The 23,336-nt window shown below is 43.0% G+C and overlaps 1 protein-coding gene across 4 annotated transcripts in view; it reads left to right on the plus strand.

Moving 5' to 3' along the window:
• The window catches only part of PPP2R5B (protein phosphatase 2 regulatory subunit B'beta), a 78,490-nt gene extending 58,193 nt beyond the window's left edge, over nucleotides 1-20,297 (plus strand). For all 4 annotated transcript variants that reach the window (XM_083165125.1, XM_083165126.1, XM_083165127.1 and 1 more), the window contains exons 8-14: nucleotides 3,730-3,838; nucleotides 4,708-4,761; nucleotides 8,268-8,318; nucleotides 11,429-11,548; nucleotides 13,647-13,774; nucleotides 15,621-15,722; nucleotides 17,097-20,297. In XM_083165125.1, coding sequence (XP_083021251.1) covers nucleotides 3,730-3,838; nucleotides 4,708-4,761; nucleotides 8,268-8,318; nucleotides 11,429-11,548; nucleotides 13,647-13,774; nucleotides 15,621-15,722; nucleotides 17,097-17,232 — 700 coding nt within the window. In that variant the 3' untranslated portion in view covers nucleotides 17,233-20,297. The remainder of the gene's footprint in view (nucleotides 1-3,729; nucleotides 3,839-4,707; nucleotides 4,762-8,267; nucleotides 8,319-11,428; nucleotides 11,549-13,646; nucleotides 13,775-15,620; nucleotides 15,723-17,096) is intronic.
• The last annotated feature ends 3,039 nt before the right edge of the window (nucleotides 20,298-23,336 follow it).

The raw sequence follows: 23,336 nt of genomic DNA on the forward strand, positions 1-23,336 counted from the left end.
GCGAAGAGGGCTGCGGATTTTAGAGAATCCCGCCCTTAGTCTCTGAAACCCTCCACAGAAGCAAACAGCCTGCACATAACTTTCAGAAAGGAGCACGATCATTATGCAACAGCAATATATACTATATTTGAAAATCTATTAATACCTGTAACAGCAATAATCACACTATAGACTAATATATAAATACATACAAGAAAAAGAGAAATCTGCAAAGACCAACAATAAAGTCACATATCGTTTAATCAATAGGACTCTTGGATAATCCGGAAATGATGAATGGCCTCCAGAGCAGATTTCCATCACAGACCATTAAATCAATTCTGATCAGCCAAAGTATCCTTGATATAAAAGAATAGTTCCACGTGAAGGCAATAATAATACTTTTGTGTATCCACTTTTCGTATAGCAATCAAGAGTTAGCAGACACCATCACCAATAATTGGTGTCTTGAATAATTGCCATGGGAGTCTTTAACCCTTTGAGTGCCAACGATGCTGTGAGAGATCCTCAACATATCCGCTAAAAATGCCAGCGCCATCCACAGCGACTGTTCTTTTATTATAAATAAATACAAATACAGCCAAGTCAATTCAGTTCAATGTGAGCGGCACTAGCATTTTTAGTGGATAGTTTGAGGATCTCTCACAGCAATGTTGGCACACAAAGTGTTAAGTAGACACTATGCTCAACTCCTCCCTGTAATTCTGTAGCATAGTGAGGGCAAAGCATACAGGTCCCTTAGCTCTTTCCACTGCTTCTGATCAGTCATTTATATAGGCTGGTGACACATGGTGTGCAGGGGAGGGCGTGCTCCACTGTGAATGGCCTATCTGGCTCCATAACAGGCAGATCACTAGCGCATTTCTTCACTTTACCCTACATTGGCTTCTTCAAAGGGAATGATTGTGTGTGGTCTGGAGTCTGGGGTCGCTCACTCCATATTTAAGGTTCTATTTTCTAATCATATTGTTGCATTAATAATGAACACCTATGCACAGGTACTAGGCAAAAGGTTATTAGAAATTGTGAAAAGTAGGCCAATCCCCATTAACTTGTTAAAGGTTCCATTAAAGAATCCATGTACATATTTAGTATTTATTTTACAGTTTCTTATATAGTGCAGCATATTCCATTGCGGTTTACAATTGGAAAACACAGTGATTAAACAAACTGGGTAGAAACAAACCGACATAGAGGTAGAAGGGCCCTGCTCAGAAGCTTACAATCTATAGAAATAAACAAACATTTATTTATTTATAAAATAGTAAATAAGATTATTGTGCATTAAAAACAAGAAAGGCAGAGGTTCCCAAATACGGTCCTCAAGCCACCCCAACATTCCAGTGATGGCTCAACATAGAGTCAAATCAAATTGACTGAGACACAGTCACCTGTGGCCAAGTATGGCTATGCTTAAAACCTTGAGGACCAAGTTTGGGAAGCACTGAATTAAGCCAATGATATGGAATAGAATTATGGATTGAGAGTGTTATTAGAATTAAATATCCCACCATAGCTAATAAGATTTAATAATCTAGAAAGGTAATGCAGCGATCAAGTACAGATCCAGTTCAGTCCCCACTCAGGGGTAAATGTACTAAGATGTGAGTTCTATGGAAGATGGGATGTCACCCATGGCAACCAATCAGATGGTATCTAATTCCTTTAAGATGTTGCTAAATAAATAAGAAGTAGAATCTAAATTGTTGCTATGGGTAACATTCCATCTTCAATAGAACTCCCATCTTAATAAATTTACCCCTTAGTCTAAAATAATAGGACTTTAAATAGAACAAAATATCACACTAAGGGCCTGATTCAGCAATGCAAGTCCTGAAACGCCGCCTGGCCGAACGTTCCCCTGCCGCCGAATCCCTAGGGGCTATATATACGAAACTGTAAATAATAATAATGTACTCGAACACAACCCAAAGGGAAGAGAAATCCTTCGATGGTCGCCGACCATTGAATGATGTCTGATCTGACTTTTATTTCCACCGGTGTCCGCCAAAGAGGGAGTGGCCGCTGATGTCATGTGACATTAGCCACCCACCCCCGGCAGGTATCGGTCTACCTGTGTTCCAGGGGAACGCATATACGCACATACGCAGACCCCCCCCCCCCCCACTATCGGAACTGGGACAAATTTGGCCTCATCTGAGCCATAGTGAATCGCCCCCTAAAGTCTCGTTAGATAGGCATTAGGCAAGTGAGGAATGCAAAGGGGCAAGAATATTCCATATATTGCTAAATCATTAAACAACTCCCTTTCAGAAACACTTCAACTGAGCTATAATCCTGTGACCTGCAATAGCCTGTGCCTGCTGTGTCCGTCATTCTTACAGGCACAGCAGGTTCGGGGATGGAATCCGATCAACCTACAATTTTCTGCTCATTTGTGCACAAACTCTAGAAATAATCTCTTTAGTTAGATATTTGCGGAAAGATTATGATCTAGCTAAATACACACTGCTGTATACTAAGTCATGGGAATATTATATATTATTATTTATATACAGTTTCTTATATAGCGCAGCATATTCTGTTGCGCTTTATATTATATTCACAAAACATTGGGGCTGTAAGCTTAGTAAGCTGCGAAGATCACAGCCTACCGAGTATCTGAGACGCCACCCATCCAAATGCCCGCCCCCTGCCGTCGCCAGTTCCCCGCATGCCTCCAGTTGCAGGATAAATCGTTTGGCAGTTGCTGACCATCAAATGATTTATCCTACCTTCGCAAATAGAAGTTCGTGGAAAATAAATTTGGGCGTTCCCATGGGCGATCCTTGTCACCACCTTTGTCCATCCCCGGTCCGCCCCAATGCTTGCGAATGGCTCGGGAACTATGCAAGTGGCCAAAGCCATTTGCAAAGGGGAACTGCACATACACATAATAAACCACTCGCCTGTGCAGTGCCCAAAACATCGGGACAGGGTCGAACTCGCTAAATAGCGAGTGAACTAGAATCACCCCCATTGTTATTTTGACTAGCTAATCCAAAAACATCCCTATGCTAATAAACCTCAAACAAAGATAGGTAAAATAAATACGTTATCATTTGTTTTGCTTTCTTGGCAAATCATTTAATTCTTATTTGTGACCATTATCTCACAATGCAATAATTGGGTCATGATCTAGTGGCAGACACTGGTATATACATCAGTACCCAACAGTCTTCAGGATGACTCATGTTGTGGTAGGCAGAATGGAGTGAAGAAAAAATATACAAGTCTGCAATATTTCTAGTAAGAAGTAGATGTGTATGTTCTTTATTTGTACCACTCCTGTTTATTGCCATTGATATTCTTGGCACTCAGGAAGCTAAAGTTTATTGGACTATACCAGGGGTATTCTACCTTAGTCCCCAAAGTACCTCCAACAGTGTTCTAGATTACTGTCTGTGGAAACGGGTGAGTTAATTCAGCAGAATAAATGAATTCACCTGTGTAGTAAACCATGACCTATTGGGGGTACTTAGAATTCACTGTTACCTAATGATGTTAGGTCACACCTTTGGATTCCCTTTCCTGATCTAAACAGTCTCTTTTTGGTTATTCAGGGCAAACATTTTGACCAATTTCAATTAGAAAATATCTCAGATTCACAGGACTTTCTCTTGTATATGTGCATTGGTTTATCTACAGTGTATATGTGATAATACATGCACCTCACCAGTTACGCCTTCATAACACAAACTGATGCTTCGATTCTTTTTCATTTCACAGTATCATCAATGGTTTTGCTTTACCTCTAAAATCTGAACACAAGCAGTTCCTTGTCCGAGTATTGATACCTCTGCACTCTGCAAAATCACTCTCTATATTCCATGCCCAGGTAAGAGCCATCAACGGCAATATTGTTATGTACATGGGAAGGATACTGTATAGGCTGTCATCTCTATTAAGGCTTAGAGGGGTATTCAATATGTGCCAATGATTCCCACCAAATTTTCAGTCAAATTTATTTTCGCCCTATTAAATTAAATTAAAGTGTGTATTAAATGAAAGTGGCATTTTTTTCAACTGTTGGAAAAAAATCAGCAGTAGAAAAACACGTGGATCGGTGAATTACTCACTGATCCTTGTGTTGTCATTGAAATTGGCTCACGTTTCAACTTTTTTTTTTCTGTGGATGCAAATTCCACTGTAAATATAAACAAAGTTGAATCTACATCAGCAAAAAAGCCATCCGAAAACGGCTATCTGAAAAGATTGAATACTCACCTCCTCCTCTTGGTCATAGCAGAGAACCATGAGCACAGCCTTTAAAAACAAGCATAGCTGTAAACATACACAAGCAAAATTAGCTCAAAATAAGCCTTGCCCCAGATCCACATGAACTCTGATTCATCTAGAAGTTGCCATTTTTGAGGGATCCCCAGTGCCGGATTTATCAATAGGCATGTGAGACACGTGCCTAAGGGTGGCACCTACTGGGGGCGGCACGGCAGCTTCCTTCCCTGCATGATACACAGAGAAGCGCAGCTGGAAGAGGTCAATGCATGGAATCTGAAGGCAGCGTGGGTATTCCAATTCTCACTATAGGAGGGGCGGCTCATTATATCGTATACTATGGGGAGGGGAAGACACATTATACTCTATAATATAGGGAAGGGGAGGCTCATTATATTCTTTACTACGGCAAGCGGTGAGGGACATTGTGTCTTGCTTGTAGCATCCTGACCTAATATTTTCTCCGCTCAGCTTGCCTACTGTGCAGTTCAGTTCCTGGAAAAAGACTCCTCCCTCACAGAGCATGTAAGTGACACTGTTTCACCTATAATACCATATACTTACATTGTAAATGTTACTCCCTAATAAACATGAATTTACAGTTATTTAGACTGTGAGAGATTCGGGTAGTATTCAGGGTAGGAGGAATATTGTGCCACGCCATTGGTCAATATATGGAAAGACTCTAGAGAGGCAAATCCTTAAACCTTTGGAGAGTTAAATGAAACTCTCCTTTGTGTTTGCTGCATGCTTTCCACCTCATGCGTTACACTATGATCCATGTTTATGTGTATGCACACTTTTGCTGGATTGGCTTTTATCTGTAAATCAGGTACTCAGTATTTGTTAAGGCAGTAGAGGCAGGCCTGCTGTAGAACTAGCAATAGGCTGTACTGTTATTGTCAGTTACTGTACACAAATTATCCTAACACCCTGTGTACATTACCGATATGTGGTGCTGGTGGGCACATGCAGTATTGCTTCTGCTAAGAATATTATTTTATTATTATGCTACTACTGAGAATGCTATTAGGTACATACCATAAAAATACTATGTACCATACTTGCCTACTTTTGAAAAGCAAAATGACGGAGATTTTAGATGCTAGCAAAATGCACCGAGCGCAGCGTCGCGCACCATTAAAGGGGTGTGTCATGTTTTAACCAAGGGGCGTGTCTAGTGACACATATGGGAGTATCTATTTCCACCCAGGGGTGTGTCCTGCAGTGGCTGGTGAAAAAAATATATGAAGAGTCGCATACCACCAGAGCAAGTTTGTATATGGGCAACCTACAAACATAAACTGTACAATTGAAACCAGCAATCATGTGTGGTTGCAATGTGTTTGATGTCATGAAATATTTTCATATAAATAAGGGCAAGTTTTCAGTTAGGCTTAAAAATATTAATAGAAAAGCACATGGGCACGGAAAGACATAGCAGCATACCTCCCAAGTTTGGTGTGACAGAAGTTGTGATCTGCCACGCCAAAGGCGCGGCCAACTTTAAAGTGGGTTTGGCTCTGACAGTACCGACAGTAATGGCACTGCATAATGCCCGCATCAGTTGCAGACAGTAGTAGCGCTGCATAATGCCAGAACCAGTTGCTGACAGTAGTAGCACTGCGGAACGCCCGCACCAGTAGCTGACAGTATTAGCATTGCGTAACGCCCACACCAGTTACCCACAGTAGTAGCACTGTGTAACGCCCTCACCAGTTACTGACAGTAGCGACGCTGCGTAACGCCCTCACCAGTTACCGACAGTAGCGGCGCTGCGTAACGCCCACACCAGTTACAGACAGTAGCAGCACTGTGTAATGCCCGCACCAGTAGCTGACAGTATTAGCATTGCGGAACGCCCACACCAGTTACCGACAGTAGTAGCACTGTGTAATGCCCGCACCAGTTACTGACAGTAGTAGCACTACGTAATTACCGCACCAGTTGCCGACAGTAGTAGCACTGCTTAATAACCACACTAGTTGCCGACAGTAGTAGCACTGCATAATTACCACACCAGTTGCCAACAGTAGTATCCCTGCGTAAAGCCAGCACCAGTTACCGACAGTAGTAGCACTGTGTAATGCCCTCACCAGTTACTGACAGTAGCGGCGCTGCGTAACGCACGCACGCACCAGTTACTGACAGTAGTAGCACTACGTAATTACCGCACCAGTTGCCGAAAGTAGTAGCACTGCATAATTACCACACTAGTTGCCGACAGTAGTATCCCTGCGTAAAGCCAGCACCAGTTACCGACAGTAGTAGCACTGTGTAACGCCCTCACCAGTTGCTGACAGTAGCGGCGCTGCGTAACGCCCTCACCAGTTACTGACAGTAGTAGCACTATGTAATTACCGCTCCAGTTGCCGACAGTAGTAGCACTGCATAATTACCACACTAGTTGCCGACAGTAGTATCCCTGCGTAAAGCCAGCACCAGTTGCTGACATTAGTAGTGCTGCATAACACCTGCACCAGTTGCTGACAGTATGAACCTCTCTCACAAGTTAGTTACCTTAAAATCAAGCTGGCTGGCACTTCATCTACTTCGTTCTCCTTCCTTTCATTAGATGTGCTCCCATGTAGCTCCGCCCCTTCCACTTGTGTAGCTCCGCCCCTCCACTCCATGTAGCTCCGCCCCCTTTCCAGTACCTGCTGTCATGACTGAATACTGATGACATGAAAGGGGGTTGGAAGACAGGAGGGAGCTCTGTGCTGCCAGCGCTGCTGAGTCTAATGCAGTGTGACAGTGTACTGGCAGCCGGCAGCTACAGAGTCTGAGGACAGAAGCGGCCGGGGATGTACAGCAGGGAAAGAGCCACCCTGCGCAACCATACTCACAGTGCATGCCACACACAGTAGTGAGTGGGGGAGAGAGGCTACAGAGGAGTCAGACAGTTATACTTACTACTGCTGCTCCCGCTGCCCGGCCCACTCACTGCCACAGTGACAGGCTAATGCAGCTGCCTAGTGCGCGTCCCGGCTCCCGCTCACACTGCTGTGACCTCTGGTTTTAGCTGCGCCAGCTGCCGCACGGATACCCACACAGCCCCGCGGTAGCTGGCATGCTCAATGATGTCATGACGTCGTGCATTTAGGCCTCGCCCCCAAAACATGCCGTTCTCGCATGCTCAGTCAAATTTTGTGGGGGAAAGGGGACAAAAACAGGAGAAACGGAGGGATTTGCGGGGGTGCGGGAGGAGAATTGAAAAAACGGGAGACTCCTGCTAAATGCGGGAGGATAGGCAAGTATGCTATGTACTTGACAATGGGTGTGGTATGGTGGTCCGACAATTGGGATACCAACGGTCAGTATCCCAACATCGGAATCCCGACTGCCGGTGCTCTGACAGGGGGGCACAAAGAAGCTCCTTGTAGGCTATCTGCGCTCGCCACGCTGCAGGCTTGGTGGCTCACTTTGCTTGCCACAGGTTATATTCTCCCTCTATGGGGGTCGTAGATCCCCACAAGGGAGAATAACCCCTGTTAGCCGGGAACCCAACTGTCAGGAATTTAAACAGGCGGGATTCCGATGTCAGAGTACTGACCGTCAGAATCCCGACTGTCGGCCAGTCATCTGGCACCCCTTGACAATGGGCCTGATTTAGCTTGGATCGCATATGATAAGCGGCTTGCAGCAGCTTACATATGTGATCCTTACAATGCAAATGCTGGATGAGAGGCATACCACCTCCTGCCTACATTTGCGATTGCTAAAAACTGTGATGCAATGAAAGTTCCAGAGGAATATCATGACCATCGGTCCCAAAGTTCAGAGTTGCAGTCGCAGGAGGTCGTGCGAGGCCAAGGAACCTGCAAATTCAACACAGTCCTTGGCCTCGCCCCGCCAAGGAAACGGGGACAACACACTCCCATTCTCACAAACACCTGCCACCTCCCCACTGACCGTGGCATATGCTCATCTCACTCTGATTACCTGTAATAACAACAGCATTAAACTAAACTACTTGTTATTGCTAATGGGATGTGTATAAATAATGCAATCAACATACAATTTCTTTGCAGGTAATTCGAGGTTTGCTAAAATATTGGCCAAAGACCTGCACCCAGAAAGAGGTAAAACAATGCAATCATTACCGTTAGTATGCTATAAGTATATGGAATGTGAAGATATTCAGCAATTAGTGTTTATGAGCAGCCAATATTGCCAACGGTTGGCGGACAAGATTATTCTTTGAGTTGGAAACACGTGTTCTTGCTTCATTTCAACTCGATAAACACTTACCGGTACTTATGTAATATCTGGGCTCCCGTTTTTCTTATGAGACCGCGTCCCCTCGCGGGGCTCGCTGCGCTCACCACACTATATAAAATCAACTCCATGCGTAGTTGGATAGTAGGGGTATGAAAAAATGGGGTGCATTCAACATGGGAGCCCAGATAATACATAAGTACCCACTTACCTGGCTCAGTTGTATGGAATGTGAGTAGTCAACTGGGCTTTCGCTGACACCGTTGCACCACATGTGACCGTAGTGATCATATTGTTTGCATCCATCCTCTGGCTGTAACTAAGGAAATTGTAATGCCTGTATAATTGTGTATTAAGGTGCCCAGACACGGTACAATTATTGTATACAATATAGCATCGCATAGGTTTTGTGCAGCACATACTTTTTGAGCTGTGTGGTGTGATGGGAGCGCGCATCTCCTCATACCCAGAAATTGTACAGTGTATGGGCACCTTAAGTCTGTAATCTCAATTCACAATTAAAGGGACTACAAGGGTCATGTTCAAAAATATTGGCTGAATTGAAAAAGAATCAATAGCATATGCAGCAAGTTAATGCCAGACGCACTTACCCCCAGATATCCTTACAGACAACATGGACGTGAGCACAAGGGAAGCATCTGCTATTAGGATTCAGCTGCATAAGGGAGCAGAAATACGGATATAGTCATATGGACACTTTTTGTGTATAACTGTCCATATGCCCAACATAGCATGAGTCCCTGTGTGATTATTTTTGCAAGAATGCTCTTGCTTTAAGGTGAAATGCATGGATCTGTTGGCCAAACATTCTGATTGAGCAACTGAACTGCTCCAGGATTGTGCACACTACAGAATCAAACTCATACTTGTCATGCAATGAAGGCATAGCTGGGACGGGCTGTTCCTGCATAGGGGTGGGCATACATACTGTAGTGTTTGTATTCCTCCAACCAAACGTTTTATGTGTCATCTGAGCTAATAAAAAAACAGGCCTTCGTCCATGTATAGCATGAGAGACCTATTATACTTCCCAGGTGATTTCAATATGGTTGTGTACAGAGGCAGAACTACCATTGGTGCAGCAGGTGCAGTGCACTGGGGCCACTGAGGATTAAGGGGCCCACTGCTGCCCCATCACCCTTTTCCTGTCCTCTTTTTCCATGTCACAGTTTGCCTCCCCCTGCCTCTCCCTGTCACACTCTGTTTTTCCCTGTCACACTCTGCCTCTCCCTGTCACCCACTCTTTTTCCATGTCACAGTTTGCCTCCCCCTGCCTCTCCCTGTCACACTCTGTTTTTCCTTGTCACAGTCGGCCTCCCCCTGTTGACAAAATTCCAACACTTGTTGGAAACCAGAGCGCTTAGTACTCACGAGTCACTGCCTTAACTGCAGCTGCTGATTAGGGGATGGTCAGGCCCCTGATAACAAAAAAAAAAAAGAACAAAATGATAGCAGCGCTTAAATGATAGAAAGGGTGAATCAATTAAATTAAAAATAATTTATGAAAACATTAGTGATAGTGTAAACCTATAAATAAAATAGCAATAGCAGCAAAGTTTCCAGATTTTATGGGGAAATGAACTGATCCAAAATATATAACCTGCTCTGTCCACAGCGATAGCAGTCCCAATCTTTAGTGGAGTCCACATGGTGTAAGTTTTCCTGGAAGCTACCGAGGGAGTGGCCGTTTAGATGACTACAGCCCACCTCCAACCTCGCAGCAGAAAGTATTTGTTAGTCCCAGGTAGGTTTAGCCAAAGACATCCAGTATTTGAGGGGGGACCAAGTGGTCAGTCGAATCAGCAGGTAAGTCCAATGTAGGTCAAGAGTAGTCCAAAGGTCTGTAAAACCACTGATGCGTTTCACTGGACCAATGCCAGCTTTATCAAGGCTTTATTATGCCTTGATAAAGCTGGCGTTGGTCCAGTGAAACGCAACGGTTGCTGTCCAGACCTTTGGACTACTCTTGAACTACATTGGACTTACCTGCTGATTCGACTGACCACTTGGTCCCCCCTCAAATACTGGATGTCTTTGGCTAAATCTACATGGGACTAACAAATACTTTGCTGCGAGGTTGGAGGTGGGCTGTAGTCATCTAAGCGGCCACTCCCTCGGCAGCTTCCAGGAAAACTTACGCCGTGTGGATTCCACTAAAGATTGGGACTGCTATCGCTGTGGACAGTGCAGGTTATATATTTTGGATCAGTTCATTCCCCCACAAAATCTGGAAACTGCTATTGCTATTTTATTCATAGGTTTACACTGTCACTAATGTTTTAATAAATTATTTTTAATTTAATTGATTCACCCTTTCTATCATTTAAGAGCTGCTATAATTTTATTCTTTTGTTTTTTGCCTCCCCCTGTTACCCACTGCCATTTTGCATATTGTGAACTCGGGCTGGGGTGGACGAGAGGGGCACAAATAACATTTTTGTAACTGGGCTCACAACCCACAAGTTCCGCCACTGGTTGTGTACATTTCTATGGGCCTTTTGTTCAACTTATTTAAACACACAAAAGTGAGGCATACTAAAAGCAGTCCAAAAGGTTCCCTTATTCTCAGGATGTATCTAAAACACGGTTAAGACTTATCCAAGCAATGTTATAGATGAAAAAAAGGACAAGTTTAAAATCAGTCAACAGAGGTCCTAAATTCCCTGATTTGTCATGTGACATCATTTCAACCTAGTGCAGTTCCAGTCAGACCTCTGCACCCAACAAGGTTGTGCAGTGTCTTTGTAGATGCAACACAAGTGTCAGTAAGGAAGGTCTGCTTCTGATTCCTGTGTTTCTGTTGTGAGAATGTAATTCCAATAGTAGTTTGCAAAACAGCTGCCCATTCAACCTTGTGCATATACTGTATATTAGAAGATCATTTGAATTCAAACTGTTTGGTTAACCAGTGAATATTCCATTTGACTGTGTCATGGGTGATATATTCTTACAGGTGATGTTCCTTGGAGAGTTGGAAGAGATTCTAGATGTTATCGAACCTTCTCAGTTTGTTAAGATTCAGGAACCACTCTTCAAACAGATTGCCCGCTGTGTCTCCAGCCCTCACTTCCAGGTATATATGCTTCTAAGTGTTCTTGAGGGGGGGGGGGGGTGGAAAGAAATGTGCTACGACATAGGCCTTTGGTCATCCAGTACGTGTGGATCTGCCCATTGTTACCTACCAGTTCCAGGGCAACGCTAAGCCATTAGAGGGACCAAGTCATAAATCATGTCAATGGGAAACCTTGTGTCTGTATTATAGAAGCAGGATGCAGCTTGTTTCTTCAGAGTAATACTGTAACATTAGTATGTACAGTATGAGAATTGCAACGCACAGTTTTAGAACATCAGCTGTGACCAGGGACAGAACTTTGTGGAACCCATAGCAGTATTTTACAGGGACTCTCACCATAATATCACTAGGAGATACCTCTCTTTACTACACCCAATAGACGTGCCCTGGTAAATCTTTTACATTATTTGCAGATGATAAAGTGTTGAGTGCTCCATTGTTATTGGAAGGTTTTGAATCTAAAGGCCCCTCATACACTTATGCGATTTGGGCCGATTTCACCAGATTCCGAGGTATTGGACTGAGAAATCACATGACATCAGCCAAAATCACATGTGTTTGACATTAGATCCGATGCGCTGTCCCGTACACATCGGATCGGTGTTGGAGGTCGGACCTGCCTACACTTCCGACCTCCGACTAGGACCACCTCCCAGTGTCTGGAAACGGGACCACATGCGATGTATCCCGGGCTGCTCAATGGGGATTGGATGGCCATACACTGCTGCGAGAAATCAAGTAGTGTATGGTCACTATTAGATGACATCCCCAGGGCTTTAGACTGGGGACCTTATTCTGGTCCATGCGCACTGTTGCAAATTTGCATCGGTAGGTGATGTTTCCTTACACTTTAAAATTTGCAGCGCTGTGTGTCAACCAGAATAACCTCCTGAGAGTATTAGTTTCCAGTGAGTGTAAATACAGGGTAGGATGGAGTAAGGGGTCAGCAAGCTCCTACCAAAGGGGGATACTTCCTAGCACTGAAAACTCTACTTTGATTGGAGATCTTCTTTATTTTAGAACAATGCGCCAGATTGATATATGCGCAAACCTGATGGAATAGGTACATAGCCGATTGTTTTCTGATCAGCTCATGGGCAGGATCTGTGCTGTTCAGCTCTCTGCAGATCACAATCCTCAGTGTAATTTGGGGATGGGAAAGGGACTAGAAAACAGGGTGGTTTTAAGCCCTATATCCATACCATTAACACACCTTAACCGGCCCCAGCTGTGTGAAAACACTGGCCATCCTGAGCAACCTGAATGTCACTCAAATGCTGATTTTAATGCAGAAGTGATCTGATGCTGCATCTTCAGCTGTAGAAGTGGACCATAGAAGCCAGCAGGAGGCTTCCAATTAAACACAACATCTTCTGTAGCATTTGACATATTTTAGTACAGTCACTGCATACATAAAGTAACGGCTGTGCTACTGCATCCATCTTCCAATCAGATACCCTCTCCCTTTATGGGGCAGTCCTCATCTAGGAGCTAAACTTCCCCTCAGCTTACTGCTGCGATCAAGGAGAAGCCTACTCTCCGACAGTGTCATGCTGATTACCTCAGCTGTACCAGTGAGGGGGAGACAGGAGTGAAGGAGAAGGGTCAGCATGGAAGAAGGATCATATCAGTGTAAAGCTTTATTAAGAGCCATAAACAGAGACCACCACCTATATGAATACTAAGTAACCTTTTTCTGACTGGAAACCATTTGCTTAGAAGCCAATACTGTAACTTGATAGTTGGGTCCAGGGTCTCCTAAGCCATTAATAATAGCACCACCTCGCACCCTGGGCTATGCCTATGGTTAGACTTTGACTATAAATGGTGAGATTTAGGGTTTGGGCCAATGCTAAGGCAATGTATTATCTGTATTTATTGCCTTATTGATCACCAACAGTCTAATTAATCCATCCAGACATTATTACTAGAATGTATGCTGGGTGGACCATTGTCCAGGGCAGTTGCCGCTTTTTCCAATGAAAAAAACAGCCCTCCTCATCCATCCACACCCTTTATTTCCTAAAGCCATTTCCTGCTCTTGTTACACTATTTTCTTACATCGCAATCTCTCATTTTTCCTCATATCCTATCTCAGGTTGCAGAGCGAGCACTTTATTTCTGGAACAACGAGTACATCCTTAGTCTGATAGAGGAGAACTGCCACACCATCCTGCCACTGATATTCAGCACCCTCTACCAGGTCTCCAAAGAACACTGGAACCAGTAAGTGTTACATCAGGAAGGATCTGACTGCGGATTGGCTTTCATGTTTTCATTATAGGAAGTGACTGTTACTTCCGCGTGAGTCTTGCCATAACTGATTCCAAGCCGGAACATTTATCAAATTGAAAAAATTGGAAACAAAGGGGTACATTTATGAAGAGAGTTATATTGAAGATGGGATTTTGCCCATAACAACCAATCAGATTCTATCTTCAAGAAAGTGCTAAATAAATAAAAGTCGACTCTGATTGGTTGCTATGGGCAACACTCCATCTTCAATAGAACTCCCATCTTAGTACATTTACCCCAAAGTGTTCCTAAAGAGCATATTGACTATTATGAACAGAATACATTACAGACGTCTACTCTAAATCTAATTCAGTGGCACCACTGGTACTGTTGGCACCCAATGTCGTAAATAGAGACCCCTGCATGGGCCAAATAGGGGATTGGCTACATGGAGAAGGGGGCGTGGTCTCACAGCATGCCCTCCCTTTTTTCTTACCACAGGCAACCACCAGAGCCTTTCCCTGTACTACCAAATTCTCAGTGACATAAGCTGGCGGCTGCACTATAATGTGACTTTCTTGTGGCATTTTGCTGGCACCCCCTGGGAGGGTGACACCCAGCTGCGATCCACACCTCCACACTGTGACGCCTCTGGTTTTATTCAATGTCTACTACAACAAAACTACAATACAACTAAGAATGGAAATGGACATTACAAGGGGTGTACTAGATAGCTGTGTTCTTCTGCATCATGCCAAGGACGCATTTGTATCCATAATATACAACACATGAAAATTGTAGCACACAAAAATGATTCTTTTACATGTTAATTACAGTAAGAGTTGGATGTATCTTAGAATATGTGTAAATCCACATAGACATGGTATTAGGCTAGCACCAGACACATTCAGCATACTGGAGACACCAGATTGGTGTATGTAACAGTTGAAAGCGAAAAAATGAATTTGACCTGATTCTATATGCTGTGGACCCTGGACCTGCATCCTCATTCGGGACCACTCTAATCAAGATGTCAAAACATAGGGACTTCAACTCCCTACTATTCCATATTCCCCTTGACACTCACCACCTACTAAGTGTATGACCTTTTATGCTATCTGTATTTTAATATTGCAATTTTATATTTCTACATATGTCCTTGTTTGCCTGTTTTTTTTACAATAAATCAGGCCTATTTTCCTGTACTGGTTCTCTGCGCTTCTGCAAAATCAAGGCAACCGAAAACTAAACAGAGATGGTTTAAGGATATCATTGATTCCTATAATATACACAAAAAAAAGGTACTTATATGTTAGTTGGGCGCCCAATAAGCTATTTGCTTAGTTTTACGTGTCCCCTCGCGGGGCTCGCTACACGCGCCATGCTTCAGGCTCGGTAGCTCACTGCGCTCGCAACACTATATAAAATCAACTCCATGCCAACGTGGATAGTGGGGGTATGAGCGTACTAACTATAGTGGGCGCCCAACTAACATATAAGTACCAATAAAAATGTATGACGGATCATAATTAATGCTTATTCTATTTTCCATGACTTTCCTTCATGTATTAAGCAAAGGGCAGCCAGTGTCCCTATATCATATTAAACCGAGATCACCGATCCCTATTAAATCTCCATGTGACCTTTAATGGTGTAAGCTGAGAATAACATAAAGGTGACAAAGCAAAAGGAAACCACCTTTATATTATCCTACCCAGTTTTCCACCAAACCAATTTTCTGCGTTCCCGCTGTGACAAGCCAGTTTTCCTCACCTGTTATCCCCACGTTTACCCATTACATGTCTAGTATCGGTGACTCTTTCTGTATTTCCTCCAGGACAATTGTCTCCTTGATATACAACGTCCTTAAAACTTTCATGGAGATGAATGGAAAACTCTTCGATGAACTCACAGCATCCTACAAACTTGACAGACAGCAGTAAGTCACCTAATAGAAAAATTATAATAAAATGTAATTAAAATAAGGATAGATCCATGTGCGTAAAATACTGTGGAAATTGTGCCCTTGCTATTAATTATATTAAGAGTAAACGTATTTTATTTTCCACTGCATTTTCCAAAGGATACACTTGCCTTTTTGTAGTTTATGACCTGTACTTATTGTTATACAGGTTGAGTATCCCTTATCCAAAATGCTCGGGACCACAACCATTTCGGATAAGGGATCTTTACGGTTTTTGGAATAAATGTTTTTTAAACCTACTTACCTTCCCCTGGTGGTGCCCCGATGGTCCCTCGGTGTCCACGTTGTCCCCCGGCGTCCATGGCAGGCCTTCAGCACCGTCTCCAGCGGTCCCAGGAGTGCATTGCGTGAGTTTCCAGGTGTGCCGGTGACATCACCGGCGCGCACGTGCACTCGCTCAATGCACTCCTGGGACCGCTGGAGAGGATGCTGAAGGCCTGCTGTGGAGGGGGAAAAAAAAACAAAGGAAAAAAAATTTGAATTATTCCTAAAAACCACGTTTTTTTAAATAATTCCAATAATAGATATACGGATACGGGATACTCAACCTGTACTGCCACATTGTTAACATATGTTGGCTCTTTTATCATTCAAGCATTGTTTTCGTTTGGTTGTAGTTATAGATTTTTTTTATAAGTATTTATAATAATGTTTGTACTTTTTGTTAGATTTTTTAATTTTTGCAACTAAAAGTTTAATTATAATCTTCAATTTAAGCTGGATACTCAATTAGGCCGATGGACCGGCCGGCTTTTTGGTGCACCCACCTATCTGATGATCCGTAAGTGACTGTGCATACAAACTTACTGATCATCATATGTAGAGCCTGATTTCACCACTGGGCGGGTATTTAAATATGCCTGCCCACTTTTACTGTCAGTCACTAGTGGCCTCTGCAGCCAATGTACGGGTGGTCTGCAGATATATCAGCCATTGGCTGTGCTACAGGGCTGAAGCAATATATCTGTGAATGTTATTCACAGACAGGGTTACACACACGCCAAGCATGTCTGACATATTTGGCCAGTGTGTGCCCGGCATAACATATCACTGTACATGCATGAACCAGCCAGCCAGGCCACATTTACATATTGACAAAGATGAACCGTTCTTACTTCTCCTGGCCAGTGTCACTGATAAGAAATCATTGAGATAGGGGATTTCATATTGCTGCAACAAGTGGCAGTAGAAAACCAACCTTATCTTCATCAACATAAAAGTGTGTAATACATATAACGTTCTACCTGTGTATCAGGGCAAAGAGGACAGTTAATTATAACATATACGTACTGTAGCAATAAATGACGGATATGTTAATTTCTTCTACAGGGAGCTAAAACGAGAAGAAGAACGTCAAGAGCTTTGGAGGCAGCTGGATGACCTCCGTCTAAAAAAGATGAATTGCCTAGAGGAAGCGCAAATGAACCAGCTAAATTTACAGCACAGCCGAGCGAGTAAGAGTTAGGAGACCTCACCACCACCTTCCACTATTTACCAGAAGACCATTGCAGCAAATCCACACTCCCTCCTCCCCGTATTCAACCCTCTCTTTGTTTAGAATTCTCACGTCTTCCCTGTGCGGGAATAGCAGCGGTCTATGCTGTGATCCTGCAACCATCAACAGCACGTGGGATTATAACATTCCAGGAAAGTCTCCTTTTCATGTTGTAGTAGGTGTATTTCTTGTTCCTGGAGGAGCAAAACATGTTAAAGGCTTGTCTACAAATAACCATTTGCCAACTTATGTTAGCAAGAGTAAAAACTTCTGGGAAAAGCCATTGTGCATCTCTGTCACCTCTTATCCAATGACATTGTGAAGTCGTATGAAGATAGTTATCAGGATTCAGGACCAATCACTACAACACTAAAGGCTTCTCGGAACAGAAACACAGAAAAGTTCTATAACTTCCTGTCCAGTGGAAGTAGGGGCTTCTGGGAAGTTCCCTGGATCTGTCACTCCCTGTGAAAGTAAGGCTTCCGGGCAAGCCTGTCACTGATCTTCTTCAGTCATATTCTTCTGACATTGGGAGCTGAGGCTTCTGGGAAAGCCTTCTTAATTGTCAGCAATTCTCACTTTCTGTTTGTGAAACCAGAGGCTTCTGGAAAGGCCTGTGTCTCCTGTCTGTCACCTTCTGTTTGTGAGAGCAGAGACTTCTGGGAAAGTCTCTCTGCCAATCATATTTATCCCGTCAATAAGAGTCAGGGCTTCTGGGAAGCCTGTTCTGAACCACTCTTCTGACCATGACCGCGTCTGCCCTCTACCCACACACACCCCTATTCTATTAAACAAAAGATTCACACCAAAAAAAAAAAAAAAACGTATGAACTACAGTAACACCAGTCTGGAAAATTACCACCGTGCTGGATTCATGGGCGCACAGACTTCTCAGTAAGTCTGACCTGTCCCTATAGTAACCAGAAGCAGGATATCAGATTATGAACATATCAAGTCAGTTAAAAAGGCCGTTGAGTAGAAAATGACTAAGATGGAAATGATATGAACTCAGTTTTGTAGGAGTAAAGGAAAATAGTACGTAAAGGGAAAAGGAGCTTACATCCAATAACTTGCAAAGACTTGTAAAATAATTGACATTAGATACCTAAAATATGTGGCTTTTAAAGGTGTCATGCTGCTAAATAAGTGAAAATGGTTGGGCAATAGGATCCATTGGTGTTGTTCATGGAATACATACTGTAGGGGGCTTTTTTTTTCTTAAGAGCAAAAGTTTTATGTTTACCAGGCTTTCCCTATACTGTAGATTTGAAAAACTTTTCAGTCAGTCCCTTTGACCAGGTCCATCTAACAAATGACAAACTATTCATGGAAGATCACCAAACAAATAGGCATTCAAATTGATGAGTAATATAAACCTGTGGGAGAACCTGCAGGATTCATTTCTTCTTACCTTCAGCCGCTATTTTTTTTGTCTTTGGTTGCCCTCCACGAGGATTCTGGGTATCACAGCAGATAATTGTAAGGTGCTGCTGTCAGCCGGGCTGGCTGGACTGACTGGGAGGGCGCCATGCTGCTAGAAAACGAGGAAATAATGAACAGTGGCATTCTTTGTGAAAGGAAGTGGACCTATGTCAGTCCAGGAGGGTTTTGTTAGTTACAGTATCATTGCAATAAGCTGTTAACCAGGTGTCTATTTGGTTAATTCCTGAGTTAGACTATGTCTGTAATACTGCTTTCAATATCCCATTTTTCGGGTCTAGCAGGTCCGCAAACTCTTGGGTCTCACCGATCCATTGGCTTTCACATACACAAAAATTCCAGGTTGATGAGCGTTCACATGCAAAATCCCAGGATTGTTGTGCTAATGTGGAAGAGACATAAGTCTCACTACAAATGGAAGTGAAGAACATATTTAAAATATACCCTCATATGCGCAAATCCACCCAGAATCCTCTTCTGTGTAAAAATTGTTAAATGAAGCAACATGTGGGCATTGAAAACGTGCACCTTTTAAACCCCTTTCAGGATCTTTTCTTTCCTATTTATTTGCGTGTAGAAAGAAACCTGCCCCCAATACCAATGCAGAGCCCCCAATGCAGTTTTAAGTGTTATTCAAATCAATATAGATGAAAATCCTGGACGTCAACAGATAATGGTATACTGTATCTTACAATTAATGATAAACACAAAATTGATGTAGGCAAAAGAAACATTTTAGTGACGAATGTATGCAGCTGTTTTATGGCATGGTTTCATGGTTTTTGGCAAAGGATTCTGGGACAGAAACACGTGTGACAACTGTAAGCATGATCCAGACTTTGCTATTTCCTTAAAATAGGGTGAAATTAAATTCTGACTGACATCTTGCAACAACCAATGCTAAAAGATCCCAACAATGTCCTGCATATAAGAGAAAATACTTTTTGAGCGAAATGTTGCTCCTTTCATTATCAAGCAGCGAGACTTTGTTCCTCTTCTGTAAGAGAGAAATATCTATTAGCCCAAGTAAATGAGCAGGAGATTAAATATTTCTGCCACTCTTTTCACATATGTGTGTGCGTGGGGGTGGGACAGTGTTCCTCTTCCTAATGGTATGAAATAGCCTATTCTCAAGAAGTATATATAAATATAATGCGTGCAATGTTTTCATTTTTATTTTTTTAAACGATTATTTATGGTATTATTTATTTCGTATTTAATATGGTCAGCGTTTAATTTGTTTAGTTCACTGAGGGAAGGGGGAGGAGTGGGGTGAATATGTTATTTAACTTGTTCACTGCTGAATTAAATGCTGGGTCTCAGAAATATGTCCGGTTTTTCTATCTATACACTTTGATCAAAAAATCTTAGGATCATCGTCATACATGAATTAATATTCTGCTTCTCTCCATGATATGGCTAGCAAGATGCTTTGAAGCCTAGTTATTAAGAAGTCAGATTGTGGTCAGATGTGATCCTGTTAAACCTCATAATACTAGCAGATGTCTTTTTTTTTTGTTTTACTAATCATTGGTGAACATTTATAAGTGATAAGATAACTATGTAGAAAAGTAAAATCACCTTTATGAACCATTTTGGTTCTACCTGTCAATTTCTTTACTAGTTCAGAAAATCAAAGTGCATGTCTGGTTGCTATGGGCAACAAGTGAACACTAGTGACCTGTGAGATGGTATTCATAAATGTTCACAATATATTTTGCATGAATCTTAAGTGAAATAAGAGTCCATATCATGCCTAACGGATGGGTTTTTAATGTCATTATAATGCCAGTTTGCATTTCATACAGTGTTAGTCAACAGTGGTAGAACAACCCGGGTAATAGAAGACAGGCATAGAGGTAGGAACAGGGTTGCCTACCCAGAAATCGGTTTTTACTATTAGTGGGATTGTCACAGGCCTTCAGTAAAATAGTGGTTAGAAAGAATATAGAATATAGAAAGACCAACATAAGACCGGCAAACCTTATATATACGGCTGGGTACTAGGTTGGTGGTGCTCCCAAACAGAGTTCAACTGGGTAACTCATTTATTTGTGTTTGTCTAAGACAGAGGGAGAACAATTCTTTAAAAGTGTGCCCCTTTTTGTTTTCTGCCTCTGTCTTTCTTAGACAAACACAAGTAAATGAGTTACCCAGAAATCGGGTCAACCTCCCGGTCCCCTAGAAAGGTAGGCAAGCCTCCCGGTTCCCCTACCCCCTTGGCAGGGGGGTCCGTGGGAGCTTCTTTGTTGTGTCCCCCTCCCTCCCACTGTGCAATGCCTTAAATATCATCATTGCCGGTGGAGAGCGTGGCCTCGAGGACATGACCACTTTGACCACGCCCCCACCCTGATCGGCCACCCCACCCTGCCCTGTCAGTGGCCCTGCCCCCCATGCCTCACTGAACTGGCTGCCAGGAAGTCGGCAACCCTGGTTAGGAAGGCCCTGCTCATAAGCTTATATTCTATGGAGAGAATAGGCATTGATACACAAGGACAGGGGCCATCTATTGCAAAATGGTCCAGTCAGATTGCAAAGGGCTGTATGATTATAGTACATCACCACAGCATTGGTGGCCAGGGTCAAGAGGAAGTGAAGTAAATAAAGATCTATATGTAAGGTTATGTGTGGACTGTATATGGGGGATGCACTTGATTAGAATAGCTTATGAAGGCTATGTAGGCGGTTCTGGAATTTGATAAGCTTGCCTGAAGAGGTGAGATTTCAGTAAACACATGGAGGGTTGGACAGTGGCTGTTTCTTGAAGAAAGTCCTGCAATCCTGAATGGGAGCAGATAATGATGAGATGAGATATTGTGGAGAGGTCAGGTTGGGAGATAGTATGAGAAAAGAGAAGAGATTTATGATGGTGTACTTTGGTAAATAGTTTTGTGTATAAGTAATAGTATTTATATTGAATAGGGTAGAAAACAGGTAACCAATGCTGGATACATATGCACTTCTGCAATACCTACTAATAAATGTGTTCCAGTTTCCCTTTAAAGTTGGTGAAACAGAAAGCAGTTGTGTTAGGCAAAGTCAATTAGTTCAGACCTTGTTCTATATGCAAGATGACCAGTAATTCCAATGAAATTTTGACCAGTTTATGACAAATGCTAGTCATGTGTGTCATGTTTTGTGTGTTGTCATAGGCCATTCTGGCACCATGTTGATTTGTTGTTTCTTTGGACCTGACCAATTTGATGCCCTAAGCAAGATAGTGGCCATTGCCCAAATGTGTGGGCACCAGCCACTTGGGTAACCCCACATTTTCTTGGGTTTCACAAATGTGTAACCCCAAGAAAACGGCATTGCTCCGACGAAAAGGTCATGGTCACATGACAGTGAATGACTGGGGAGACAGGGATGTCAGTGTCTCCAGCCATGAAATCTCTTCTCCTTGTATCTTCAAACACCAAGTCTCCCCAAACTTGTGTCTCCAGGCATCAAATCTCTCCCCCTTTTGTGTCTGCGAGAATACATTAAATCTTCAGAAATACAATCTACAGGGTCGGATTAAAAGCCAACAAACATTGCCCGAACCGGTCCACTGTGCGCCCTCCCTAGCCAGCTACTAGCAGTATCACAACCTGTAATAGATATTTATTTTTTGGGATGGAGACAGATGTGTCTCCATCCCAAGAGTTAGTGTGCGTGATTGACTGTCAAAGCTATATCTACCCCCTTGCACACATAGGGCCAGATGCAATTAGCTTCAAAAGTGATAAAATGTATAGTGATAAACAACCAACCAATCAGCTCCTGCCTGACATTGTTTAAACACAATCTGTTAAATGGCAGGTAGGAGCTGATTGGCTGGTTGTTTATCAGTCTCCATTTTATCACTTTTGAAGCTTAGTGCATCAATGCTGCAATTCATGGGTGTATTACAAACGGGAAAAGGCCTTATGTAATAAGGTGCCTGCCCCCAGCAGAGACATCCACAGTTCAGACATCCACAGTTCGGCAGGTAGAGCCTCTGTTGCTCCTCCCTCACTTTCTCTTTCTTCACCTCTCTCTCTTGATACTCCCTTCAGTCTCCCTCCTGCTCACTCCCTCTCGTTTCTTTTCCTTTCTTGCTCCTCCCATTTATCTATCTTTCTCTCTCCCCCATTCTCTTCCCTCCCTCTATTGTTCTTCACCCTCTCTATCTCCTGTTCTCTCCACATCCCTCCCCTGGCTATGTCTGATTCTTTCATTCTCTCTATACCTGACACCCTCTTTCTTACCTCTCTCCCTGATGCACTCTCTCCTGCTCACTTCCCCTTTCTCTCGTTATATCCCTGGCACCACCTATCTCTTTCTCACTCCTCCCTCTCTCTAACACCCTCCCCTCTCTCTAACACCCTCTTTCTCTCCCTCTCTCTTCAGGCGCATACACATGGGGCAATATGATCGCTGGTAATATATTGGTAGCAATATATTGCTCAGTGTCCCATTTTCATCTGCGACCAGAGATGGTCACACACTGCCGGGAAAAGAGGCAGGGGAAGTTGCTGATCGATTTATAGCTGGTGCACACTTCAATCACTGGCAATATGGTGGCTCATCGACCATATTTCCAGCGATAAGTGCTCTGGCTCTCTGTCGTATCCTTCTTTACCCCTCTCTTTCTCCCCATGATCCCCTTCTCT

The sequence above is a fragment of the Crinia signifera genome, chromosome 11 (genome assembly GCF_055691185.1).
Source record: "Crinia signifera chromosome 11, ASM5569118v1, whole genome shotgun sequence".
Taxonomy (NCBI): Eukaryota; Metazoa; Chordata; class Amphibia; order Anura; family Myobatrachidae; genus Crinia; species Crinia signifera.